Source organism: Pseudochaenichthys georgianus, chromosome 8 (assembly GCF_902827115.2).
Source record: "Pseudochaenichthys georgianus chromosome 8, fPseGeo1.2, whole genome shotgun sequence".
Lineage (NCBI taxonomy): Eukaryota > Metazoa > Chordata > Actinopteri > Perciformes > Channichthyidae > Pseudochaenichthys > Pseudochaenichthys georgianus.
The window spans coordinates 27791728-27814327 of record NC_047510.2 but is presented as its reverse complement, the minus strand read 5'-3'; the positions used below and the strand labels follow the sequence as shown (position 1 = coordinate 27814327).

General features: G+C 39.7%; 1 protein-coding gene across 1 annotated transcript; it reads left to right on the top strand.

Annotated features, from left to right (window-relative positions):
* The first annotated feature begins 4463 nt into the window (after positions 1–4463).
* Positions 4464–18050, top strand: LOC117451312 (SEC14-like protein 1). Its single transcript, XM_034089544.1, has 16 exons — positions 4464–4687; positions 5035–5122; positions 7853–8002; positions 8195–8326; positions 8812–8940; positions 9029–9242; positions 9628–9737; positions 9910–10099; positions 10448–10536; positions 11001–11071; positions 11172–11343; positions 11936–12070; positions 15080–15214; positions 15386–15637; positions 16523–16701; positions 17370–18050. The coding sequence occupies exons 2-16, from the start codon at positions 5060–5062 to the stop codon at positions 17473–17475; spliced, it is 2127 nt and encodes a 708-aa protein (XP_033945435.1). The 5' UTR covers positions 4464–4687; positions 5035–5059; the 3' UTR covers positions 17476–18050.
* The last annotated feature ends 4550 nt before the right edge of the window (positions 18051–22600 follow it).

Below are 22600 nucleotides of genomic sequence, written 5' to 3'. Positions count from 1 at the left end.
TATGACGTGATTATCTGATTCCCACCTGCAGGGAGGCACTGAACGACATACGGCATAAAGATCCTGCTGCTCAAGTATTTTTATAAATTCTGTCAATCATTTAAGGTAATGTCTTTTCGAATATAGCATGTAACATTCATGCTTTGGAGATTTGTTTTACTTTTCAATGATCGGTAACAAACTGAGGACCTCAAGTGGATGGTTAATGAACAACACCTGCCTTTGTGAGAGTGACGTGAAAGAACTGTCCTCACTGTGCGTACCATGTGAGGTGTATTCACCAAGCATAATACTACTGTCTTTCTTTCTTACCTCCAACCACCCACTAAAAAAGAAAAGAAAACAGTGCCTCTCATGATCTGGCAGGAGTTTAATCACTAATAATCTTCTCACGCTTGCTCCGCAGTTTGACCTTTTTGACCTTCATCTAACCAGCTGGCATATCTTCAGATCAGCTCCTCATTACAGCAGATTAAAGAGTTTGGGGAAATATATGTTGCTCACTTAGTACATAATTGCATGCAAGCCTTTTTTTATGAACAAATATTGCAATCTAACAATAAAACAATACATAATTTGATGTCACATGAATACAAGTAAATTAAAGTATTCTTATAAACTTGCATCAATCACCTGATCTATTTTCTATAATCAAATTACATTTTATGTATTTATTGCAGGAGATAACTGTGAGTTGAGAAAGTTGTTTTTATTGTTAATCAATCAATCAATGTTTATTTATATAGCCCAATATCACAAATGTTACATTTGTCTCAGTGGTCTTCACAGTGTGTACAGAATATCAGTTTGACAATACGACACCCTCTGTCCTTAGACCCTCACATCGTACAAGGAACAACTTCCAAAGAAAACCCAGTTTAAAGGGAACATGGGAGAAACCTCAGGGAGAGCAACAGAGGAGGGATCCCTCTCCCAGGACGGACAGACGTGCAATAGATGCCGTGTGTAAATTGAAAAGATAATACATTTGCAACATAGGTAGTCCAAATGTTTGGAAATGCATGTGTGTATTGATTGATTGATTGATTGATTGATTGAGATAACTGTGAGTTGAGAACGTTTTTTTTATTGTTAATAATTTCTTTATATTTCCATTTCTTCTAAAATGTAGTTTTAGTTGTGTTACTTGAATTACTTGATTGAGCTTTCCCTCCAGGCAACTGCAGGAGTAGCCTATAAACAACAGTTTTCTTCTTAAAATAAATGGACAAACACACACACACACACACACACACACACACACACACACACACACACACACACACACACACACACACACACACACACACACACACACACACACACACACACACACACACACACGCACACACTCACACGCACGCACACACACAAAAACACATACACTTCATTTATTCAGTGTTGAAAGTTAAGTTGGATTGGTTCAGAGGGTACTTTCATTGAATTGTAAATGATTTTATTCAGTACTAAACCCTGCAGCTGCTGGATACACCCTGTGCTCGTCTGAAAATCATTCAAATGTCATCAAAACTTCTTGTAGATATTTTAGATATCCCTATAAGGTCAATTCCTTGGAGCGACGAGGAAGAACAGCAAAGTATTCGAAGCCGAATGAAACTAACTTCAAAGAGGAGAAAAAACAATGTTGATTTTGGTTCATATTTGTGGATATCTGCTTTATAATCAGCACTAACCTAAGGAAATATAGCCTAATTATTCACAAGTCATTGCTTATGTGCACTTTTACTAAACAGATGTACTTTCGGAACATTATTATTTTATAACTGTAGCTGAAGAGTGGATGTAAAGTGGTTTACTTATTCTCTGGATTACAAATGCATGAATACAAAGCTGTATCGTTGCACAATCTTCATGAGAGTTATTGCCCCGAGGTTTCAGTTCATCACCGGCTGATGTATGCAAAGCCATCTTTAAATCTTGAGAGAAATAAATCCAATATGCTTTAGTCATTGTTGGAGTTAATTAGAAAGGAACAATAAGAGGATTCTAAAAAAAGGGATGATGATCTTTGAGAGAGCCAAGCTGAGAGGAGAAACCGTTAAACCTCAGTGTTCGCTTTTCACTTTGTCGGACTATAATTACCACAAACAACTCAAAGTGGAGGTGATTATTTAAAGCAGAAGGAACAGATGAGTCATGGTGTTTGTGATGTGCTTCGAATTAGGCGGTGGGATGTGGCAGGATATGGATTTCAAAGTAACCACTGTTGTCATAATGGAGTCAAGGAGGTTTTTTTGCCTCTTGATCATAATTAGGGTATCAAATGGGAATGACACCTCAACTTTCTCAGCCATTATGAGGAAGGCCTGCAGGATAGGATCTGTCCTTGTTTTAGTATCTACATTGAATGTGACTTACATGGTTTATGGCTATCAGTATAAAATGACAGGTCAACTTAGGGAAACCTAAACTTTAAATAGGTCAATAAGTCACTGTTACCTCATTCACACCAACGCAACTCCGGTTCAAGCTCCGTGCTAGAGCTTTTCAGGTTCAGAACCGGTTCTTCGGTTTAGCTCCAGCTCTTTTCACACCGCCCAGAGTCCGACTGGTGCTGCGTCATTGCGTCATCGTTTGCGTCATGACGTAACCCTTTGCGTGCCTGCTTCATAAAGCCAAACCGCGCGGAAACCCCTCACAGCTCACACCGACAACAATGGCCGATTGTTCCAGTCCCGCCTCAAAACCCATCTTTTCACCTCTCTCTATCCGTAAAACACCCCCCCACTCATTTTCGACCTCCTCCTGACTGCCACTGTGTTTTGTTTTGTTGTTTTTGTTGTTTTTCTTAGTCTGTTGTCTACCTGCCCCAGTCTATCTACCCCCCTCCCCCTCATATTGTAAAGCGTCTTTGGGTACTATAAAAGCGCTATATAAATCCAATATATTATTATTATTATTGTGCTCCAGCTTCCTCTGTACCTCTTTGGAAGACCAGATTCCCAGTAGGTAGCTGGTCTCTTCAGTGGACCACTGCTGCTTGTTAAGTTTCTCCATCGTTGTGTACAAACTGGATAAAACGCCGGCTTTTTGTTGTTGTTCAGGAGTTGATCCCGCTTCTGCCCCCGCCTCGACGTAAGCCTGACGTATGTGGTGCTTTTGCTCTAACCGGACAATTCTTTGGTGCTTTAAACAAACCGGATTCCGGAGCTAAGAGGCTGCTCTGCTGTGGTGTGAACAGGAAAACCCGGTGCTTTTCAAGCTCCAGCTCCGAACCGGCCCTGAAACACCGTTGGTGTGAATGAGGTATACGAGGCTGCTCCGCTGCGGTGTGAACAGCAAAACCCGGTGCTTTTCAAGCTCCAGCTCCGAACCACCCCTGAAACACCGTTAGTGTGAATGTGGTATGTGACTGAGGATTAAACCCAGATCTCACGTATTGTGTTGTATTTCCTGTGTAGGACCAGAATGACAGTTCTTTATCCCACATTGTGTGGAGACAGTAGCTGAGAGCAGTGTGTTTTGTGGTAATATTATTCTTTATGCCTGAGGCTGAGGAGGAGAAGGAGATTATCTGAACTCTACTTCCCCCTCTCAGGATGCCCCCTGCTGGACTTCAGTATCTTTTGAAGACTTTCAGATCCAGAAGCTTTGAATCCCCCTCCTACGGATGCTGCTTCTTGAGATTCAATGTGGGACCAGCTGCATCTCACCGGAATAGCTGCTGTGAGGCAGTAAAGAGACGGAGATACCTTGACAAGAAAGTGTCCCTGGATAAAACGTTAGATGTTGTTGCAACGCTGTCAGTCTTTTTTCACTGCTTATGCATAGAGGACTGAACATCAATGTGATACAGCACATTTTGTATCCTGGAAAACTAGAGAGATGTTATTAATACGACACACTTCAGAGGACTAGAAAGGCACAATGAGGCCAATAATTAAATGTTAATGTATAAATGAAACTTTATATTAACACCTATACAATGTGAAGAACAATTGCTAAGCATGCAGTTGAAGCTATACATCTAATAAAAATATAAATATTTGGCTGTCTTTAGTCAAACATTATGTCCTCGGTTGCGTGTTTCATTATTGGAATCTTAATGTCCATCATGACCTCAAGAACCGATGATCAGTAATATTTTGAATGTCAAACATTTTAATTAATTGATTGGTTTTATTTGGGCAAAATCAGTGTAGTGACTGTTAATATGTCAAAGTTATATGTAGAAATAACTGCCAAATGTAATGTCTAAATCAAAACAAGCTTAATGTTAAAATGAATGCAATTAATTAATTAATAAAAAAAATGCAGTGGAGTAAAAGTACACAATTTACCTCTTCATTGTAGCGGAGTAGAAGACGTACAATTACTTCACAATTGTGTTTAAGTTCATTACTTGATTACATCTACTTAGTAACATCACACCACTTACCGCTGCATGTTATAAATGCGTCAGTGTGTCCTTTCCATAGATCCTTTCACAATAAAGGGTCGGATGGTTTGGAACTAAATGAGTGTTACGGACTTCCTGTTTGTCTAAAAGAAGGCGGAGTCTGTGCTTCAGACTAACGGATGGACCATCTGTAGTTTTCATTTCTCGTGTTTACAAAATTAGAAAACTAGCTTACTTCTTTCCCTTGCCAGCTGACAGTATGGATAATACACAGAGAGTTGGAGAGAAACAGTGACGCACCATACATTAAGAAGCCAGGATTCAAGAGTAAGTCAAGTTTCTTTTTTGTTTCGCTTCTCAGGCCGTATTCACTGACCGTACTCCATGTCCGAGTATAGTTTGTAAACTCGGTATCAATCTATTCTCATTAATTATTGATATTATGTAGCCTAAAGATGCTTACTGGTGGCTCCTATTGTTTTCTTCTTCTACGTTTTAACACGAATCTGCAGTATCATACAAAATGTCACGTGAAAGTATTTGTGTCCATGCATTGAGACTTTACTCAGCTGATGTAATGTAATGTAATGTAATGTGTTTACAACAGTCACACTGTACCATAAATGTGTGTATTTTCGCTGAGTCATGATAGGGTCTGTGTTCTTATCTAACAGAAGTTTCCTGTGAAACGGCGTCAACATGGTGCAGGAATACCAGTCCCCTGTCCGGGTCTACAAGCATCCATTTGAGTTGATAATGGCGGTGAGTAGTGTGTTTACATCCAGGGCCATTATACAGGCAAGCTATGGTCATTACTGTGCATTATCTCAAACAACTAAGCTGGAGACCAAGGTGCATTTGTTATTATTGTTGCCAGTGTAGCTTTGACCCCTGCAATCTTTAGCCACCACTGTTGCCGTAATAACAGCGAAATGTAAATTCTGAAAATATTAATTAAACTGCTTTCAGTGGATTCCACTTTATTGCAGTTTTCAGGAAACCAGACTTTCTCATAAAGCTCGACAGCTTATCTGTAGCCTTGTCTGCCTACCAGGGTCCTCTGCTTCCCTCTGGATAGTACATAACATGCAATGAATGCTGTGTTGAGTGAATAGGCAGAGTATACTGTAAACACTCTTTTGTTTAATGAATGCTGTGGTTTAAAAAAAGAATTATGTAGGGTCTGAGCTGCTTAATGAACTTCACATTTCTTTATCCAATAAAAGGCTCACCATTTAAATGTGTTATGCCTATTTAACTTGCCTAGGTGTTGGATATGTATGCACAAAGTAATGGTAAAGAGTATGCACAGAATACAGAAGCAACTGTTGCTCCATGAAGCTCTTGTGTTTTGCAAGGCCGCCCTTGATGAAAGAAATTCTCAGTACATTATCATTCAATGTAATTGTCAGAGCTGTTTACCAGAGATGCGCTCGTACGATTCATGGAGATAAGTCATCCAGCTTGAAACAAGCACGAAAAAATACTTGTTGCTAAATAATTTAAGACCAAAATGAAAAATAAGTCTACTTTTTGACAAAAAGGGAAGCAGCTGTGGTGTGTTGTCCTGTTGTTATTTTAGAGGGCAGGAATCCTAAAGTTATTTTTATATAATTGCTGCTGTTTAAAGAAAAAGTTTTAGTAGAATATACCGTGACATTTTCCAGCAATATATGATTTATATTTCAGTGCAAGCATTCTCCAGTCATTTAGATACATGTACTGAAATTACAAGCTAAATCCCACTTTCCAAACATTTATCCACCATGTTAATTTATGTGAAATTCTTGTTTTTGATACCGATGTATCGTTCTCTTCAACTACAACTCAATGCTTTACATCCATGTAAGAATGAGAGCAAAAGTAGGACACAGGTAATTCCAATTGCGTTTCCATGTATGTGTTTTCACCCACTTTCACAGCCTGCACTTGTTTTCTGCAGTTATACATTAAGCCGAAGCCTTGTGCAATATCCTCAGAGCAGTAATGCTGCAGTAACACTTTGCTCTGCAGACTATAACTCCTTCACCAAGCAGTCTTAGTTCGCACCTACACAAGCTTCATTTCCAAGGAAACTTCTATTACAGAAAATGTCAGATGTGAAATGTATCTTGCATCCTTTCGCATAGTGGAAACATATCCTATAATAGGTCTTTTGTGACAACTAAATAACTGCCCCTGTGAAAAGATCCAGGCCTAGAAAGCCTGAGGGAGACGGTCCAGTGAATAGTCAGCCCCCATTTCTATCTGAGCCTTCTCATTAATCTCCTTACTTTTATTACTCCAGCTAACAATCTGTGTCCTGGATAGCACTCGATGTTTAACTACTGACATCATTGCTGTCCCTGTCATGACACGTCTTTATGACTTTCCTGGGTTTTTAATGAACAGATAGACGAAGCTAACTGTGTATTTGACTCTGGTAAAATTGCATATAATCAAGATTTGCTGAGAAAACAAAGCATTTTTCTTGCTCCACAGCCATTAAACTGTTAGCCGGTTTGACGCTAATGTGGAATATGCTGTTTAATATGGTGGATAGTATTGTTTTCTTACATAAGAAAACACATTTTGTTGCTATTAGGTTCCCACTAATCTTGTATATCAGGAGTGATACAAATGTTTCTAAACCATGCAGAACTGCTTTATGGTTACTCTATATATTTAACAGGCAGCTATTTTTAACAATGAATTAATAATACACTATTTATATAGCACTTTTGAAATTTCAACTAAATTGCTCCACGAGATCAAAATGGTAGACCAATAAAAAAAAAAGCGATTTAAAAAAAAAAAAAGCTAGACAACAATTAACAAAGGAGCTACATATCAGAATCAGGATAATGCCGTATATAAATTGGTTTTAAGAAATGGCTTAAAGGTGAATTCAGGCAACAAACCTTGTCAAAACACACCAATACAAATGTGTTTTTTAGAGGGAATTAAAAGAGGATAGGGAACTCCCCAGTCCTATCTGCTAAGGCTATAGCGCGATGGTTAACTTTGTTCCCTGCGTAAGGTGACTTATCAATATTTCCCCAGCGAAACCACGCTGCTACTAGTTATATAGACTCTGGACTATTTTGCATATCCTGAAACAACCACTCAATCAATATTGCAGTGGGCTGTTGACAGTACAACTCCATAAAAGCCATCACTGAGGCTGTTTGCTTTTATATGAACTGTTAAAGCCTCTAACGATTGAATAAACAGACACAGACATCATGTAAATCACATGCTGTAGTCATGAGCCAGGTACAGTCTAGTCTAGACTTCTGGAAATATCAGCTGACCTTCTTGTAATCGGAACATTCAAAGCCGCTTTCCTGCCCAATCAGAGAGCTCCTCATAGTGGGCAGGACACAAGCAACATCCTTCAGAGGGAACATAATGTACAGAGCCAGGCACACCAAGTCTATACGAAAAAAAAGTACATCAACCCTAAAGAATCTATACATGTATTTTATCAATCATTTTCTTTCCCCCTCTCAGGCCTATGTGAGGAGGTTCCCAAAGTCGCCCCTGATCCCAGTGTTCGTGGACAGCGAGATTGTCAATGAGACCCACAGCAAGGATGGATCCACGGTGGTCACGGAGAGGCGCTGTATGATCGACATCGAGGCCCCGCGGCTTCTGAAACGGGTACGTCCTCTCCGACCTTTAGCAGAGCATGAAAGGCCACGTGACGTTCATAACATTTGCTGTAATTAGACATTAGAACACAAATGGGAATGTTTGCCACGCCTGTCAGATGTGGCATTATCTGTCGGTTTGAACGCTTGTTTTGATCCACAGTATTTGAGTGTCAACCATGTTGTTTTGATCTCCATGCAGATTGCTGGTGTCGACTACCTGTACTTTCTCCAGAAGAACACTCTGAATCACAGAGACAGGACGCTCCACATCGAGGTGCGCAACGAGACGTTTTCCAACAGGGTCATTGTCTACGAGTCCTGCAACTACACGGTGAGCCTCAGGATGGAACAACATTTTGATTTATTTGAAGTTGTACTCCCTTTATTGTTTTTATTCGTCACTTATACCATTTTTTTTTTTTACTGCAAAAAAGGGTCCCATTTATAGACGAGATCCCCACCGCTGTATGTGCATACGAACCTTGCTTTACTACCAAGTGCCTACTTGTTCTAAATGATCCTCTCACGGTGTGCCAAATGCACTTGTATCTACAGGTTGGGTCTTTAAAGTCAATCTAGTGTTACTTGCTCCAATAATACCTACCGAGCTGTAACATTTCATGACGTTCCCCAACATAACCCCCACTAGCAATATCGTTTCTGCTGCTTGTGATTACTTCAGTACATCGAGTCATGCATTTCTTTCAACCATTATCTTGCAACGCACTGCTGATGTTGCCCTTTCTCATGACAAGGGTTGTAACCTACTGTATTAAAGATGTAATGTACATGATACATTTTGGTCCTCTTCCACAGGTTCATCCGGAGAATGAAGACTGGACGTGCTTCGAACAGACGGCTAGTCTGGATATTAAGTCCTTTTTTGGATTTGAGAACTCGGCAGAGAAGATAGCTATGAAACAGTATGCAAGCAGCATTAAAAAGGTGTGCATCTTTGAATGAACTTTAATCGCCACCACCTTCCACCGTTTCCCAGTAACTTAAAAAGTACCGTCTCCTTGTTGTGTTGTAGGGAAAAGAAATGATAGAGTACTACCTCAGAGAGCTGGAGGACGAAGGAGTAACCGCCATACCTCAATGGACCCCGCCTGTTGTCTCCGGCACTATCAGGCTCCGGCTGCCCCCCCGCTCCATAGCCAGACCCATCCCAGAGAGCAGTGCTCAGACGGGACCCGACAGTACAGACGCGGACGCTGACGCTGAGATCGTGCCTGGCTCTCCTGACGGTCAGTGTTTCATCTCTAGTCACAATCAGTTGTAGAGTCGCAGCTAACACCCAACACAGTACAGTGATTGGGTTAGAAGAAATGTGTCTTGATCTGGTGCTATAATCAATAGTTTACCAGTTTTACTATTAATATAATCATTTCTTGTAAGCCCTGCTCATTTTTATATTGACTTTTTTACGGTAGATTTATCCAGGATGTAGATATTTACATAGGACTTAACTTTAAGTCTATACATTATAATAATATGTATATACTGTATATAGGATTTTAAAAGCATTGAATCTCACACTAGTAAAAAATCTATTGTACTGCTCCTGTTTCTCAGATGTGTATGCATGCGACGTGTGCTAACTTTACATTGAGCATGTTCTTTGGCCTGCAGACAAGTTGGATGCCGACTACATCAGGCGTTACCTTGGTGATTTAACGCCTCTGCAGGAGAGCTGTCTTATCCGACTGCGCCAGTGGCTCCAGGAAACCCACAAGGGCAAGGTCAAAAACACACACACACACACAGAGATTGTTTGACTGCACAGAAGTTTGTGCAATTATGTAAAACGCACATTGTGCCTGGACATCTGCCCACTTGGTGATGAATAGAAAGCGTTCATTGGATTAAAGGTTGGGAAAGGTCTTTGAATGTATTATTCATTTTAACTTTCAGATTCCTAAGGATCAGCATGTGCTCCGCTTCCTGAGGGCCAGAGATTTCAACATGGACAAAGCCAGGGAGTTCTTGTGCCAATCGCTCACCTGGAGGAAGCAGCACCAGGTGGACTTCCTGTTGGACACATGGGAGCGCCCGCAGCTGCTTCAGGACTATTACACCGGAGGATGGCACCACCATGACAGAGGTACTTGTCTCATGCTGGCTGCCTGCCAATATTATCTCTACTCGGTTTCATGTCATTTCCCTGTCTACTGTTGTAATGTGGGGGGGAGTGGACACTCGGCGGTGAAGATAAAGAGGCGGGAGAGGGTTTTGTTGTCTGTATTTAAAAAGTCCTCATGGGTTTAAATGGCCTGTTAATTATTGACGGTAAAGTCTGAGCACCATCTGTTGTAGCTCCCGTGTTTAAATATGAGTCATTGCTTTTAACGGAACAGCTGGTCCGCCGGGCTGAGTGAGGACGTGCACACATGAAGTGATCTAACTTGATCTGCCTATTGACTTGTGGTGTGTGTGTGTGTGTGTGGTTTAGAGGGACGTCCTCTGTATATCTTGCGACTGGGGCAGATGGACACAAAGGGCTTGGTGCGGGCCTTGGGAGAGGAGGGGCTGCTGAGACAGGTAACATCAATTAATGCACGTTTTTGCAAAAATATTTTAACGACAATTTTAATTTAATAAGAATCCTTCAACCCCAAATTGTGTCATAGGTATATCAATTGCTAACCTGCTTTGTTTTGTATTCAGGCCTTGTGACTGAGGAGTAATACAAACATTTTGAAAAAGTCTTTGAACACTTTTTTGTCAGTGTTTTAAATAAATAGTAAAAATATGCGTTTTGGGAGTAGTGAGCCTACAACTGGATAAATAAGTTTGTAATGCTCTAGTTTTGGAAGCGTTTGCTTACACATTTTTTCCAATTAATCATGCCTTTTACAGTACGTATTTCATTAGTCGTTCACAGTAGAATTGTGCGAGACAAGATTATTTTCACAAATGGTATCTATGATAATTTTGTGGGCGAAGTACTGTACACCTTTGAATTTGATCCGTTACATTAATGCTGCGACTTAATTATAACCCAGGTCCTGTCCATCAACGAAGAGGGTCTGAGGCGTTGTGAGGAAAACACAAGAGTCTTTGGTCGACCAATCAGGTAAAGGTTTAAATATTAAGTCTACCTTCTGTGATTACCCGCAAATCACACGCACTTAAAATCCACGGCCATCTAATGTCTCGGTCAATGTGTCGGTCAGCTGCTGGACCTGCCTGGTGGATCTGGAGGGTCTCAACATGCGTCACCTGTGGAGACCGGGAGTGAAGGCTCTGCTGAGGATCATCGAGGTGGTGGAGGCCAACTACCCCGAGACCCTGGGCCGCCTGCTCATACTGCGGGCCCCCAGAGTCTTCCCAGTGCTCTGGACCCTGGTGAGAAAGAATACATGTCTGCCATTAACGTGGTTTTAAAGAGGCCTAATCTGTCAAAATAACCGACTGCTTTCAGATTATTCCGTCATTGTTTAAAAAAAAATCGGTCATAGACGGAAACTATTCGGTTAACGCGACCTCTGGTACAGACACAGAGGATGAATCTTACTGGGTGCAACGTTGTGAATATGAGAATATTAAAATAAAGAAATAAAGGGGAATGTAATTGCAACCATGCTGATCCTCGTGGGGGAAATCAGATCATTGCTACAGTACAGCATGATGGTGTGGTTTGTAGTAATGGCATTCAGCAAAGAAATAAATCAAAAAAGTAATAAAAGCAATATACAGTGGAGGCATTATACGAGCAGATTTTAAGTATATGCAACAAATGGAAAACTTCTTCTATAGTATGAGCTTATATGATGATAAAATAAGTATAAAGTACACATTCAGATGTTTAGCAACACCATCAACCAGCCGATCTCTGTATTTCTTAAACATGAATATTCCAGAGTTTCATGGATTGACTTTAGTTTAGTTGATAAAATGCTGTTGCGTTTTCTGATGATCGTTGGCGTGTTGTTCCCAGGTGAGCCCTCTGATTGATGAGAACACCCGGAAGAAGTTTCTTGTTTACGCTGGAAACGACTACAAGGATCCAGGAGGATTGGTGGATTATATTGACAATGAAATCATCCCTGACTTCCTGCGAGGAGACTGCATGGTGAGTCCGCAGTGTACCGTTCATAATGCATTAGGGCTGTCCCGAATACCATTTTTCGGGCTCCGGATATTCGGTAGTAATCAGCAACGAATATTCGAATATTCGGTGCGGAGAGATTTGTATTTTTTTTTTAATACATTTTTTTTTCACATTTTTTTTTTCACATTTTTTTTTTTCCCAAAAGGTTTCATAACATGCTCCGAATCCGAGACACCTGACAACACGCTGTTAAGCAGAAGCGCAGAAAGAGCATACTATTACGATTTATATGTATTTATTGTCTCAGTACTCGCAAACATTAAAACTAAATGTGTCCTCTGCATTTAACCCAGCGCAGCACCCGGGGACCACATCTGGTTCCACATTCCGTCTATAACATTTTACAACCTGAACAGTCAAACAAAGATACAAAACACATATTTCAGCTGCCAGCTTCATGTTGCTGGCATTGTCGTGGACAACGGCTACTCGCTTATAATTCGGAATGGCAAAGGCGTCCGCCACTTCTCCAAGCTGTTCTGCAATGTTTACTCCCGTATGGTTTACTTCCATTACTTTGGTTTCCAAAACAAAGTTACAGAGTTTCCACTCCCGAGTTATGAAATGACAGGTGACAGCCATATACGCCTCCATACGCACCGAGGTCCAAATGTCCGTTGTAAAATTACGGCAGTTGAGTTTTCAATCTGAGTTACAATTTGGTCTCGGTGATCGCTGTACTTCAGAGACATGGCATCTAAAATACTGGAGCGTTTGGGGACAGTGTAGCCGGGCTCCATCTTCTTCATTAATTTTCTGAAGCCTTCGCCTTCGACTATGTAAATGGGTCTCATATCCATAGCGATGAAATCTACTATGGCATCTGTTATCTCTATCTCTATCTTTCTTTTCTCCGTTATCGGTTTTTGGAACTGTAGGGTCTGCTGTATTTTTGAGGATGTTGATGGCTGGGATGCGTGGGGATGCACCTATGGACACAATTTATTATTAGGCTGAGCTACTCAACTTTATGCCAATAATTGCCTTAGCCCCAGATGTTCCCACATTACTCCTATTATTTTCACTATTCTGATAAAATTAAAAAACTAATATAAAAAAAACAATTCGGTTGCTTGCTTGCAACTATTTTCCAAGCAAAGTAAGTGCACGTTTTTATCATGTTTAACGTTACTGTTTAAACGGCGGATAAAGCAGCTTCATCATGGCAACTTCACAACAGCTAAGCTAAGCTAGGCTACTACTTACAGCATCCAGGTGACTTTTCAGAGTTGTTGTGCCACCGTGGTAGGCCAGTTTCTTATCACATATTTGGCACACTGCCTTCTTTTTACCGTCATCCAATTTAAAATGGTCCCACACAGCTGAAGTATTCGGCATTTTATGGGTGAAACGAGGTGAAGAGAGGTGAAGCGTGCCGTTTGCGTTCGCGACTGTGAACAGTGAATGATTGTACATATTTCCGCATTTTAACAGTGCAATTCAAAAGTATAAATATAGTATAAGAATATGGCAATTCGCCTTTATTAATAGCATACATTTAGAAAAATATATAAAAAAACGAATATCCGAATAATGAAATTGAAACCCGAATAGTTGGCCAACGAACGAATATTCGAATAGTCGAATATTCGGGTACAGCCCTATAATGCATATAATAGTGTTCAGACAAAAACGTTTAAAAAGACTATGATTGTAATGATTGCATTTTTCCTAGTATGTGTCCCGCTTTGAAAGCTGGAGTGATTTCCTACATCGCATGAATAGAGATGATTATGTGGATACAAACGGGTGGAGGTTTCTTCTGGAGGCAGTATATTGTAATAGTTTTTTAAATTGCGGCCATAAATATGTTCAACGGTATTTGTCGATTTTACTGAATGCTTTAACAATATATTCAAAGTATAAAAATGTAAAAGACAAATGTGCTTTCAGCCCCCAAGGACTAACACACTGCATTTCAAAAAAGGCTTAGCACATGGACAAGATGAAAGACATGTGCATGGAATTCTGCGACCGACTTTATTAGAATTTATACGGATACAAAATATGTACCAGACTCTTTATCAGTCGTTATGGCTGCACCTTCTTTAATGTGCAATGGCCTTTAGCTTCTCTTTTAACCCTTAGATGCATAAGTGGGTCTTTTTGGACCCGGTGAGGTGGTTTTCTTGAAGTATCTTTGTAATTACATTTTTGTATCATTTCATATTCCAGCTATTCCTCAAAAAACATGTTTTGGATATCATGCCATTCACATTTTAAGAATTGTAGTTTTTGTATTTCTACCCCAAGCTTCCATAAGTGGGTCCAAAATGACCCGCATGCATTTCCTATGGAATCCTCTGGGAACCTTTGATTCTTATCACCTGTTGCTGTCAGGAATACATTCACTGTGGACCGCACAGACTACATCACAAGTGACACCTCTCAGGAAGGTTATTTTACACAGCAAGATCTGATACCTGTCAGTATAATAATAATAATACATTATATTTGTGTAGGGCTTTTCAAGGACTCAAAATCGCTTTACAATATAAGGGAAGGTTAGGGTGGGGGGGGTATAGGACTATCAAACTTGATCAACTGGCATGGATTGATAGGGGGGGGTGGGCTATGAGTAGACAAGAGGAGAAGAGATGAGTTTTGAAAAGGGACTGGAATGCTGTGAGGGTCTCAGAATAGCGGAGATCTTTGCATCAATATGTTCAAAACGTTTTTTTTCAAAATGTACATTTTTTTGTTAAATTGTGAAAAATTAAATATAAAATATTTCTAGTGTGAATCAAAATATAATACTAAATATTATAAAAGTGATTTTTCTTAACCAAAATGGCATAAAAACATATTATTCTAATACGGGTCGTTTTTGACCCACTTATGGAAGAGTGTAGGGTCCAGTCACTCGTGCATCGAAGGGTTAACAAACAAACAGAGAAATGTCCACATGAAAACCTACATTTATGAGAGTTGTCACTTTGTTCAGCTTGTTTTTTTATTCTCTGTCCACAGTGTGACATCCCCGAGGGAGGTATGGTCCCCAAATCTCTGTACAGGACGGCAGAAGAGCTGGAGAGTGAGGAGAACCGCCTGCTGACTGACTCCATCTATAAGTGTGCCTGTATTTTCAAGGGAGCCCCATATGAGGTATGACTCCTGCTTTTGAAATAGTTTTTCAAATCCACAGATGATTATTATGTGGATGAGGGTGCCACCTGCTGGAAGGAATCCACGCTGCAGTTTTAGATGAATATACAACGGTTAAATGGCCTGCTGTGAGCCCATCTGTGTTTCTAATCTCCTGACATCCTCCTGCAGATGCTGATCGAGATCACCGAGGCCTCCTCCGTCATCACCTGGGACTTTGACGTGTGTAAAGGAGATGTACATTTCAACATATACCATTCTAAATGGGTCCCACAGCCCCCTAAGAAAGACACTCTCGGGGCCCATGGCATCACCTCCCCAGGGGCCGTTAACCCCCAGATGATTGACAGGAACTGGGTGCTGGGCCAGGACTACAGCATGGTGGAGAAAGCCCTCATCTGCAAGGAGGGAGAGAGCGTACAGGTCAGAGAGCTTTCTAACGGCACCATCACCTGTCTTTATGCCTGAACTTAAAGGGGCATCCCTTCCCTGTAGTGTGTTGGATTGGTTTATGTGCATGTAAATGGTCTGTAAAGTCTAAAATCCCAAACCTGCCTCACAACCCCCCCGGCCTGAAGACCCTTCGATTGGACTCCTTTGTTTTCTTCCCTATCATAGAGACATCACTGTAACACAAAGCGCTCCAACACATTGTAGGTAATTGGCTAGGTGGGGCATCTCTAACCAATCAGAGCAGACTGGGCTCTGGTTTCAGACAGAGGGTGAAAAGAGGTGCTGCAGGACAGGCAGTATGAGAAAAATAAAGAGCTTTTTGAACATTAAAGCATGGAGACACGTCACAGTAGAGACACAACATATACATATGAACCTGAAAATGAACACAAAAGGTCACCTTTAACTTTAGCATTGTCCAATAATATATATATATATACACGAAACTATACAAAAACAGTTGTATTAACTTACATTATTTAAAGAATATTATCTGTCATGCCATCATAAACATCCTTTCTCTCAAGTATAAATACTGTATGTGCTAAAGTGGCTTTTACAATGTCTGTTGTTTTTATAGCAAATTAAATTCTCCATCACCGGCAGTACGAGAAAATACCTTTTTGAACATTAAAGCATGTAAACATTTTGCACTAGAGGCACAACATACAAATATGAACCTGAAAATGAGCATAAAAGGGCATCTTTAACTTACAACATAAACGTATTTTCTCAAGTATAATATATATCAATATGTGCTAAAGTGGCTCATACACTATCTGTTTTTTTTAAAGCAAATTAAATTCTCCACCACCTCAGTCTCATATCGATACTCGGCTCTCCTCTGATCAACAGGGCTCCCACGTGACGCGCTGGCCCGGCTGCTACATCCTGCAGTGGCGCTTCCACAGCTCCCCGGCCTGCTCCGCCTCCAGCCTGCCGCGAGTGGACGACGTGCTGGCCTCGCTGCAGGTCTCCTCCCACAAGTGTAAGATCATGTACTACACCGAGGTGCTGGCCTCCCATGACTTCAGGTCAGTTGCTTTCCCTGCTCGTGTCCTGTCTTTCTTTGTGTTACACTGAGGCTGTGTGGGCTGATCAAAAATCAATGTGATATTTCTGGAAGTAAATTGTCCTTTCAGAAATGTTTACACCCGTTTCATGTGGTGGAAGACGGTCAGACTTATTACTAAAGTAAATAAGCAATGCTGAATTGTTAAAATAATGTGTCTGCAATTAAAATTCATGCTTTCAAAATCTAACTTGATTTAAATTAAAAACAGTACTGTAATAAAAAAAAGACTCGTTCCAAAATTAAAAGTACTTGTTTTGCATTTGTATGGCCCGTTTTAGAATCATATATTAATGGTGTTTACTGTAAATGCATTAATGTATGTTGGTGGGACTTTTTGTATTTCTTTGTATACTACTGCTGGATATTTTAACCTATAATCATATATTTAGTTTTAGCTTTAAATCCTTATCAGTAAAATGACCCAAAACAAAAGCTGTCAAATAAATGTAATAAAAAGAACAATATTCACATCAGTAAAAATATAAAATAGCGTCAGAAGAAATGATCCAGGAAAGACATTTCAAAATTGTATTTCTTTTCAGTACTTGAGTAAATGTACTGTACTAGAACACTTTTTATACGTTTTTTTTATTAGGTAGAATTAACATTTCTCTTCTGTTATTTCAGGGGATCCATGACCAGTCTGCAGTCCAGTCATAGTGGTTTCTCTCAGCTCAGCGCTGCCACCACCTCCTCTAGCCAATCACACGCCAGCTCCACCGTCTCCAGGTAGCATCTGCCTGCCAGCTGCCACCGACAGCAGGGACCTTATCCCCGTGGCATCTTACTCAAACTGTGCCTTATGCCTCCAGAGAGAGGCAGCCTTACACTCACACTCACTAATGACAACTTGATCTAACAACTGAGGGTGAGGAGAGGATTATGTCAAATGTTTATGAATAAATAAACAGTTTTTCTGGTTTTTTAAGATGGGTCAATACAGTATTATTGGTAGGGGAGCATGTATTTATAAGTTTCCAGCCCATAAGATGACCAAGTTGTTTGAATAATAGTGTACATTATAACAGAAACAATGCACAGTGCCAATATCTTGAGTTGTAGTTGCATGTGTCCAAAACATCTGCTGGATTAATTTAAGCAAAATTAGATTTTTACATACAATTACATTTCTGTACAATGCACACAGCGCCTGTCCCTGAAGTTGCATGTATTGCCCACAAGATGTCAGAGTCCTCTGCTCTGAAATCTGCAGTGTACTCTTCACATGCATTTCCCCTCACACTTTGTCTGTCCTTCTAAGAAATTGTAAGTGTTGTTTTTAAATAAAGAATTTATCACAAGCATTAATATTGATGTGTGTCTTTATATTACATTTTGAGAAAACAATAACTGCTGTGCGGGAGACTCAGTGGGGGAAGTGATTTTGCTGGAACGATGGGTTATTGATAATTTGTACAGCAATAGGTGATATGTTAAGAGCATGCAGATAATATGAAATCTCTTTTAAAATATTCTGCGCATGTGATGTTGATGTTTGGGCTTGTTAGACAGCTGTTGAGTTTTCTGGGGATGCTAATTCCAATGCAATATTGTGCAGTGTCTCGTAATCGGGCACAGGTCCAGGCAGACAACATATTTGCATAAAACTTTAATTTCCATAAACTTATCGGATGCTTCCAGAAAAAGCTTAATTGAATTTCCTTGTGTTGGTTGTTTCTCTTGGTTTGCAAATGTGTGTCATGCTGCTGCATATCACAACACAATAACACAAAGTTAGGTCGATTGAGTTTTCTGAAAAGTTCTTCCTGGCATGTCCCGCTTGTCTGAGAGAAGAAGTGCAGTGACTTTGCCAGAAGCTTATTTACAGAATTATTCAGTCTGCTCTAATGACCTCCCAAGACACACATTGTCCATGTAAATAGTAGCGCTTTTTTCTCTAAATTGCTAATAAAAGCCGCTCTTCCAAAGCAGTTTGGTCATTTAAGGCTGAATTAATTCACAGGGTTGAAAAACAAGGTCTGTTGAGGTAACAACAAAGTTTGGTCAGTCAATCGAGCGCTCTTAAATAATGCATCACCTTATAATGTATCCACCTGCATGGTTTACCTGACACAACCTTGTGGAGGAAGGATGGTCGCTGACCTACAGCCACGTGGAGATGATTTATGGCCGCATTATTTATTATTAATCAACAAAAACTGTTGTTCTTAACCCCTTTGCTCTGATATTCTTAGAGGACAAACATGTCCGTCAAAAAACTGACATGAAGTGATTTGTCAATATGTATTTTCCCTTTCATTGAGTTATATCTTTTAACAAACCTTAGCCCTGATCATGCCTGCAACATGTTTTGATTTTTTATGTTAAACCTTTAAATGCAAGTTTGTTTACCTAATGCTGAGTTTTGAGAGACACTCAAATTGGATTAGTTTGATAGCTTTAGGTGATTTTACACAGTCTGATATATCTCTCAATGATGAGCACAATATTGATTATGATGCGTTTTATAATATGGTGCCGAAAACCTTGCCCCATAAGGCATCGGGGACAAAGGCTCACTCTGGTGGAAAATGTTAACTACAACTGTAACGCCGGGGCTTCAAATTGAAAGTGTAACATTAATGAATGTGTGATTCCATGCTGTAAGGAATCCAAAAATGTCAATGGATTTCAATGGCTACATTAACAACAATCTCCCTCGACCAAATTGAAAGGCAATCCATCTTTGACATTTAACTTTGAAAAGAAAGACATGATAAACTCATGGTGGCGCAAGAGGGAAATCACCAAAGTCATTAGGATACTGAGGAACATGAATGCTTTTAGAAAATGTCATGGCAATCCATCAGATATCAATTCAGATTAACCCCTGTTTCACTATTTTGTTCAAACCAGATGGATAAATGTTTGCACACATAAGTGGATATTATGTACTTGTGTTGTTAATCTCATTAGATTCGAAGTAACCAATACTAATAGCTTCAACAATCATGGATAAAGAGGTCATTGTTGTAGATTTTGTGACACATGCATATGCTGTTGAGTCCCTGGATGTCTTTGTATTGAATGTATTTTACCACAAACTGCTTTAAACCTGGTATTTGGTGTGCAGATCATCTTAATGGATTTAAAAGAGATTCCATATTGTTACTAATCCTGTGGATAATACTTATAATAAGCTAAAACGTTTTGTTATAACCCCCCCCCAAATGCAATATAATCTTTCCGCTTCTGTCAAAACAGTTATTCATAAAGATATCGTTCCTGAGGAGAGCTATTTCCCCATCTCCTCACTGTTATCCCTTTGGTTGCGCTCATCACCACAGATATGATACAGAGATGATTATCTGGAATTTGTCTCGGAAGAAACTAGCCTTAAGATTCACTCCCAGCTAAATCCCTGAGAAACGTGTGTCGTCGTCTAATCTGCCTCATAAACTGTCTGACCGCTGATATGCAAGACTGGACAATCAGTTAATTTAAGATGTTGTATAATACTGCAAACAGGAACAGCAGATCTCTTCATTCTTTGGTGAGCACCGCAGACAGAGGAGGAGATCTGCATTGATAATGTGCTGCTGAAATAGTCTCAGTCTTCTTGTTACAGATATAAGCATCCAGCCTCACTGGGAATATGAACATGATAATGAATATGTTTCACTCAGAAACTCCAGAGACAGGCGTATGGGGCTGTTCTTTTTATATTTACATCTCACAAACAGGTTGTACTTTGCAAAATAATGACTTATTCTTCCCCATGTCTATACCCTTTTTCTGATTCCAAGGTTAAATAATAAAGTGTTCAAAACCAAACAATATATTCCAACTTCACCCATTCAAATGATGGATGGATATGTTTACAACTTTGTATTTGTTTACAATCAGGGAATGTGTTGTGAATCTTACTGCAGTGGGTATCTTCATTAAAACTTAAGCCTGTATTTCATTCGCTTCATCTGACAATCCTGACCTTCCCACTAATTAAAAAGGAGAGGGATCTGGATTAGTGTGCACTAAATTATTTTTAGGAGGCTTGACACACTTGAAAAGAAACTTTGTCCGGGATGTTTTGCATGCACAAATATGCAGCTTGAATCGAGGCCCTGTTTTAATGTGATTTGTGTAACCTGGAAAACATTAAATGTGTAATGCCTCTTCCTTCTGAGTTGTGGGCCTGTCTATTTAACTAATCTCATATCGGCTGGGCTAAAATTCATTTTCTGACTTGATGTACTGGGCCTGATTAATATGTCCACAAACAAATAGATACAGTCACGTCTATTTATCTCTGATGCTTCATACTAACTCTCATATTGTATCACATCGATTTTCTCCGTAAAAAGAGAGACCATCAATCTAGCTTCAATTTAGGCCAATTTCTGAGCACTGCCCTCATTTGCAAAGAACTGTCAAGACTCTGATAACGTCACATGTTGTTTGTATCGGTTTCCAGACATCAGACCAGTTTTAGTTCTGTGATGTTTTCTTGGCTCACTGACTTCTATAGTTGACATTTCCATTCCTCTCACTCTAAATGGGCGCTGCAGTGTGAAGGTCATTATGGGCCTGCCCTCCTTAAATGTTTCAGTGAGGACACACATTTATCCATGGCTTGTTTGGACAGAATACCAAGTGTATCTTTGGAAATCTTGCAATATGGATTGCTTGTAAACAGGTTTTAAAATATCTAGTGCATGAAAGTCAATACTGTTATGAAAACCAGCAGAAACAAAAAGTAATATTTTTGAAAGATGAATTAATTAATGTGATTCTAAGGCAAAGCAAATGTGTTTATAGAGAACCTTTCAACACGAAAAACAAAAATATTTGAGATATGGTGCAATGGAATCACATTATAAAAGGACATTTAAAAACACAACAGTCATTCAGAAACGAAGAGAATAAAATAGAAATAAAATAAGCTAAAATAGAATAATATAGGTATAAAATATAAGTTTAAAAATTACAGTGCAGTGTTAGGTATTTAATGATTACCTAATGATGACTGTTTGTAAATAGGCAGCATAGCCAACATTAACGATTACCTTTGGTATAAGGCATAGACCAGGGATGGGCAAATGGCGGCCCGCGGGCCGCATGCGGCCCCCACCTCCTCTTTTTGCGGCCCTCATATTAATTTATAAACAACGTAATTAATTAAAAAAAAATTAATTAAATCTTTTTTTATTTTTGTTTCATTTGTTTTACTTGTAGTACTGATACCGTCCACTAGACTCCTAGTTACGTCGCGAGCTGCGTACATGATTTCAAATACCACAAAATAATCTGTGATGCATTTGTGTGTATTGTGTTTGTTTCCCGGGGCAACCCTCACAAGAAACACCGGCTGTTGTTATGCCTGCTGTGACGTTAAATTGCCTCTTATAATTATGCCTTTACAAGCTTAAAAGTTGTATTTATCATCTGAATTTGGCGGAAAAAGTTTAATATTCTTAAAAAGACTTTGTTTATTTGAAATCAGATGAAAACAAACTGTCACGGACCCTGCCGTGTTATCTATGATTACTACGCTTTTCATTCATAATTTCAGCGGGAGGGAGGGGGAGTGGCGCTGAGGAACAGCAAAGTGCGGGTGTGTTGACATTCCCCTTATTGTGGAATAAGGAGAATGCAGAGACTGGCTACAAGTGTTTTAGGTTCAAGTTAGACAACTAATGTCTGGGTTAATCTCAATACACACAATTTCCGTGCTTTCCAATAGTTTAAAATAGCTTTATTCCACTGTTTAATAACCTGTTCAATACAAACATGCCACTTAGAGGATGTTCCCATTTATTGGGGATGTTCCCTTTGATTGTAAAATGTCAATGAAGATATCAGACTTAGTATATTTGTTAATAATTACATACAACACATGGAATTTTTGTGTGTTCCAA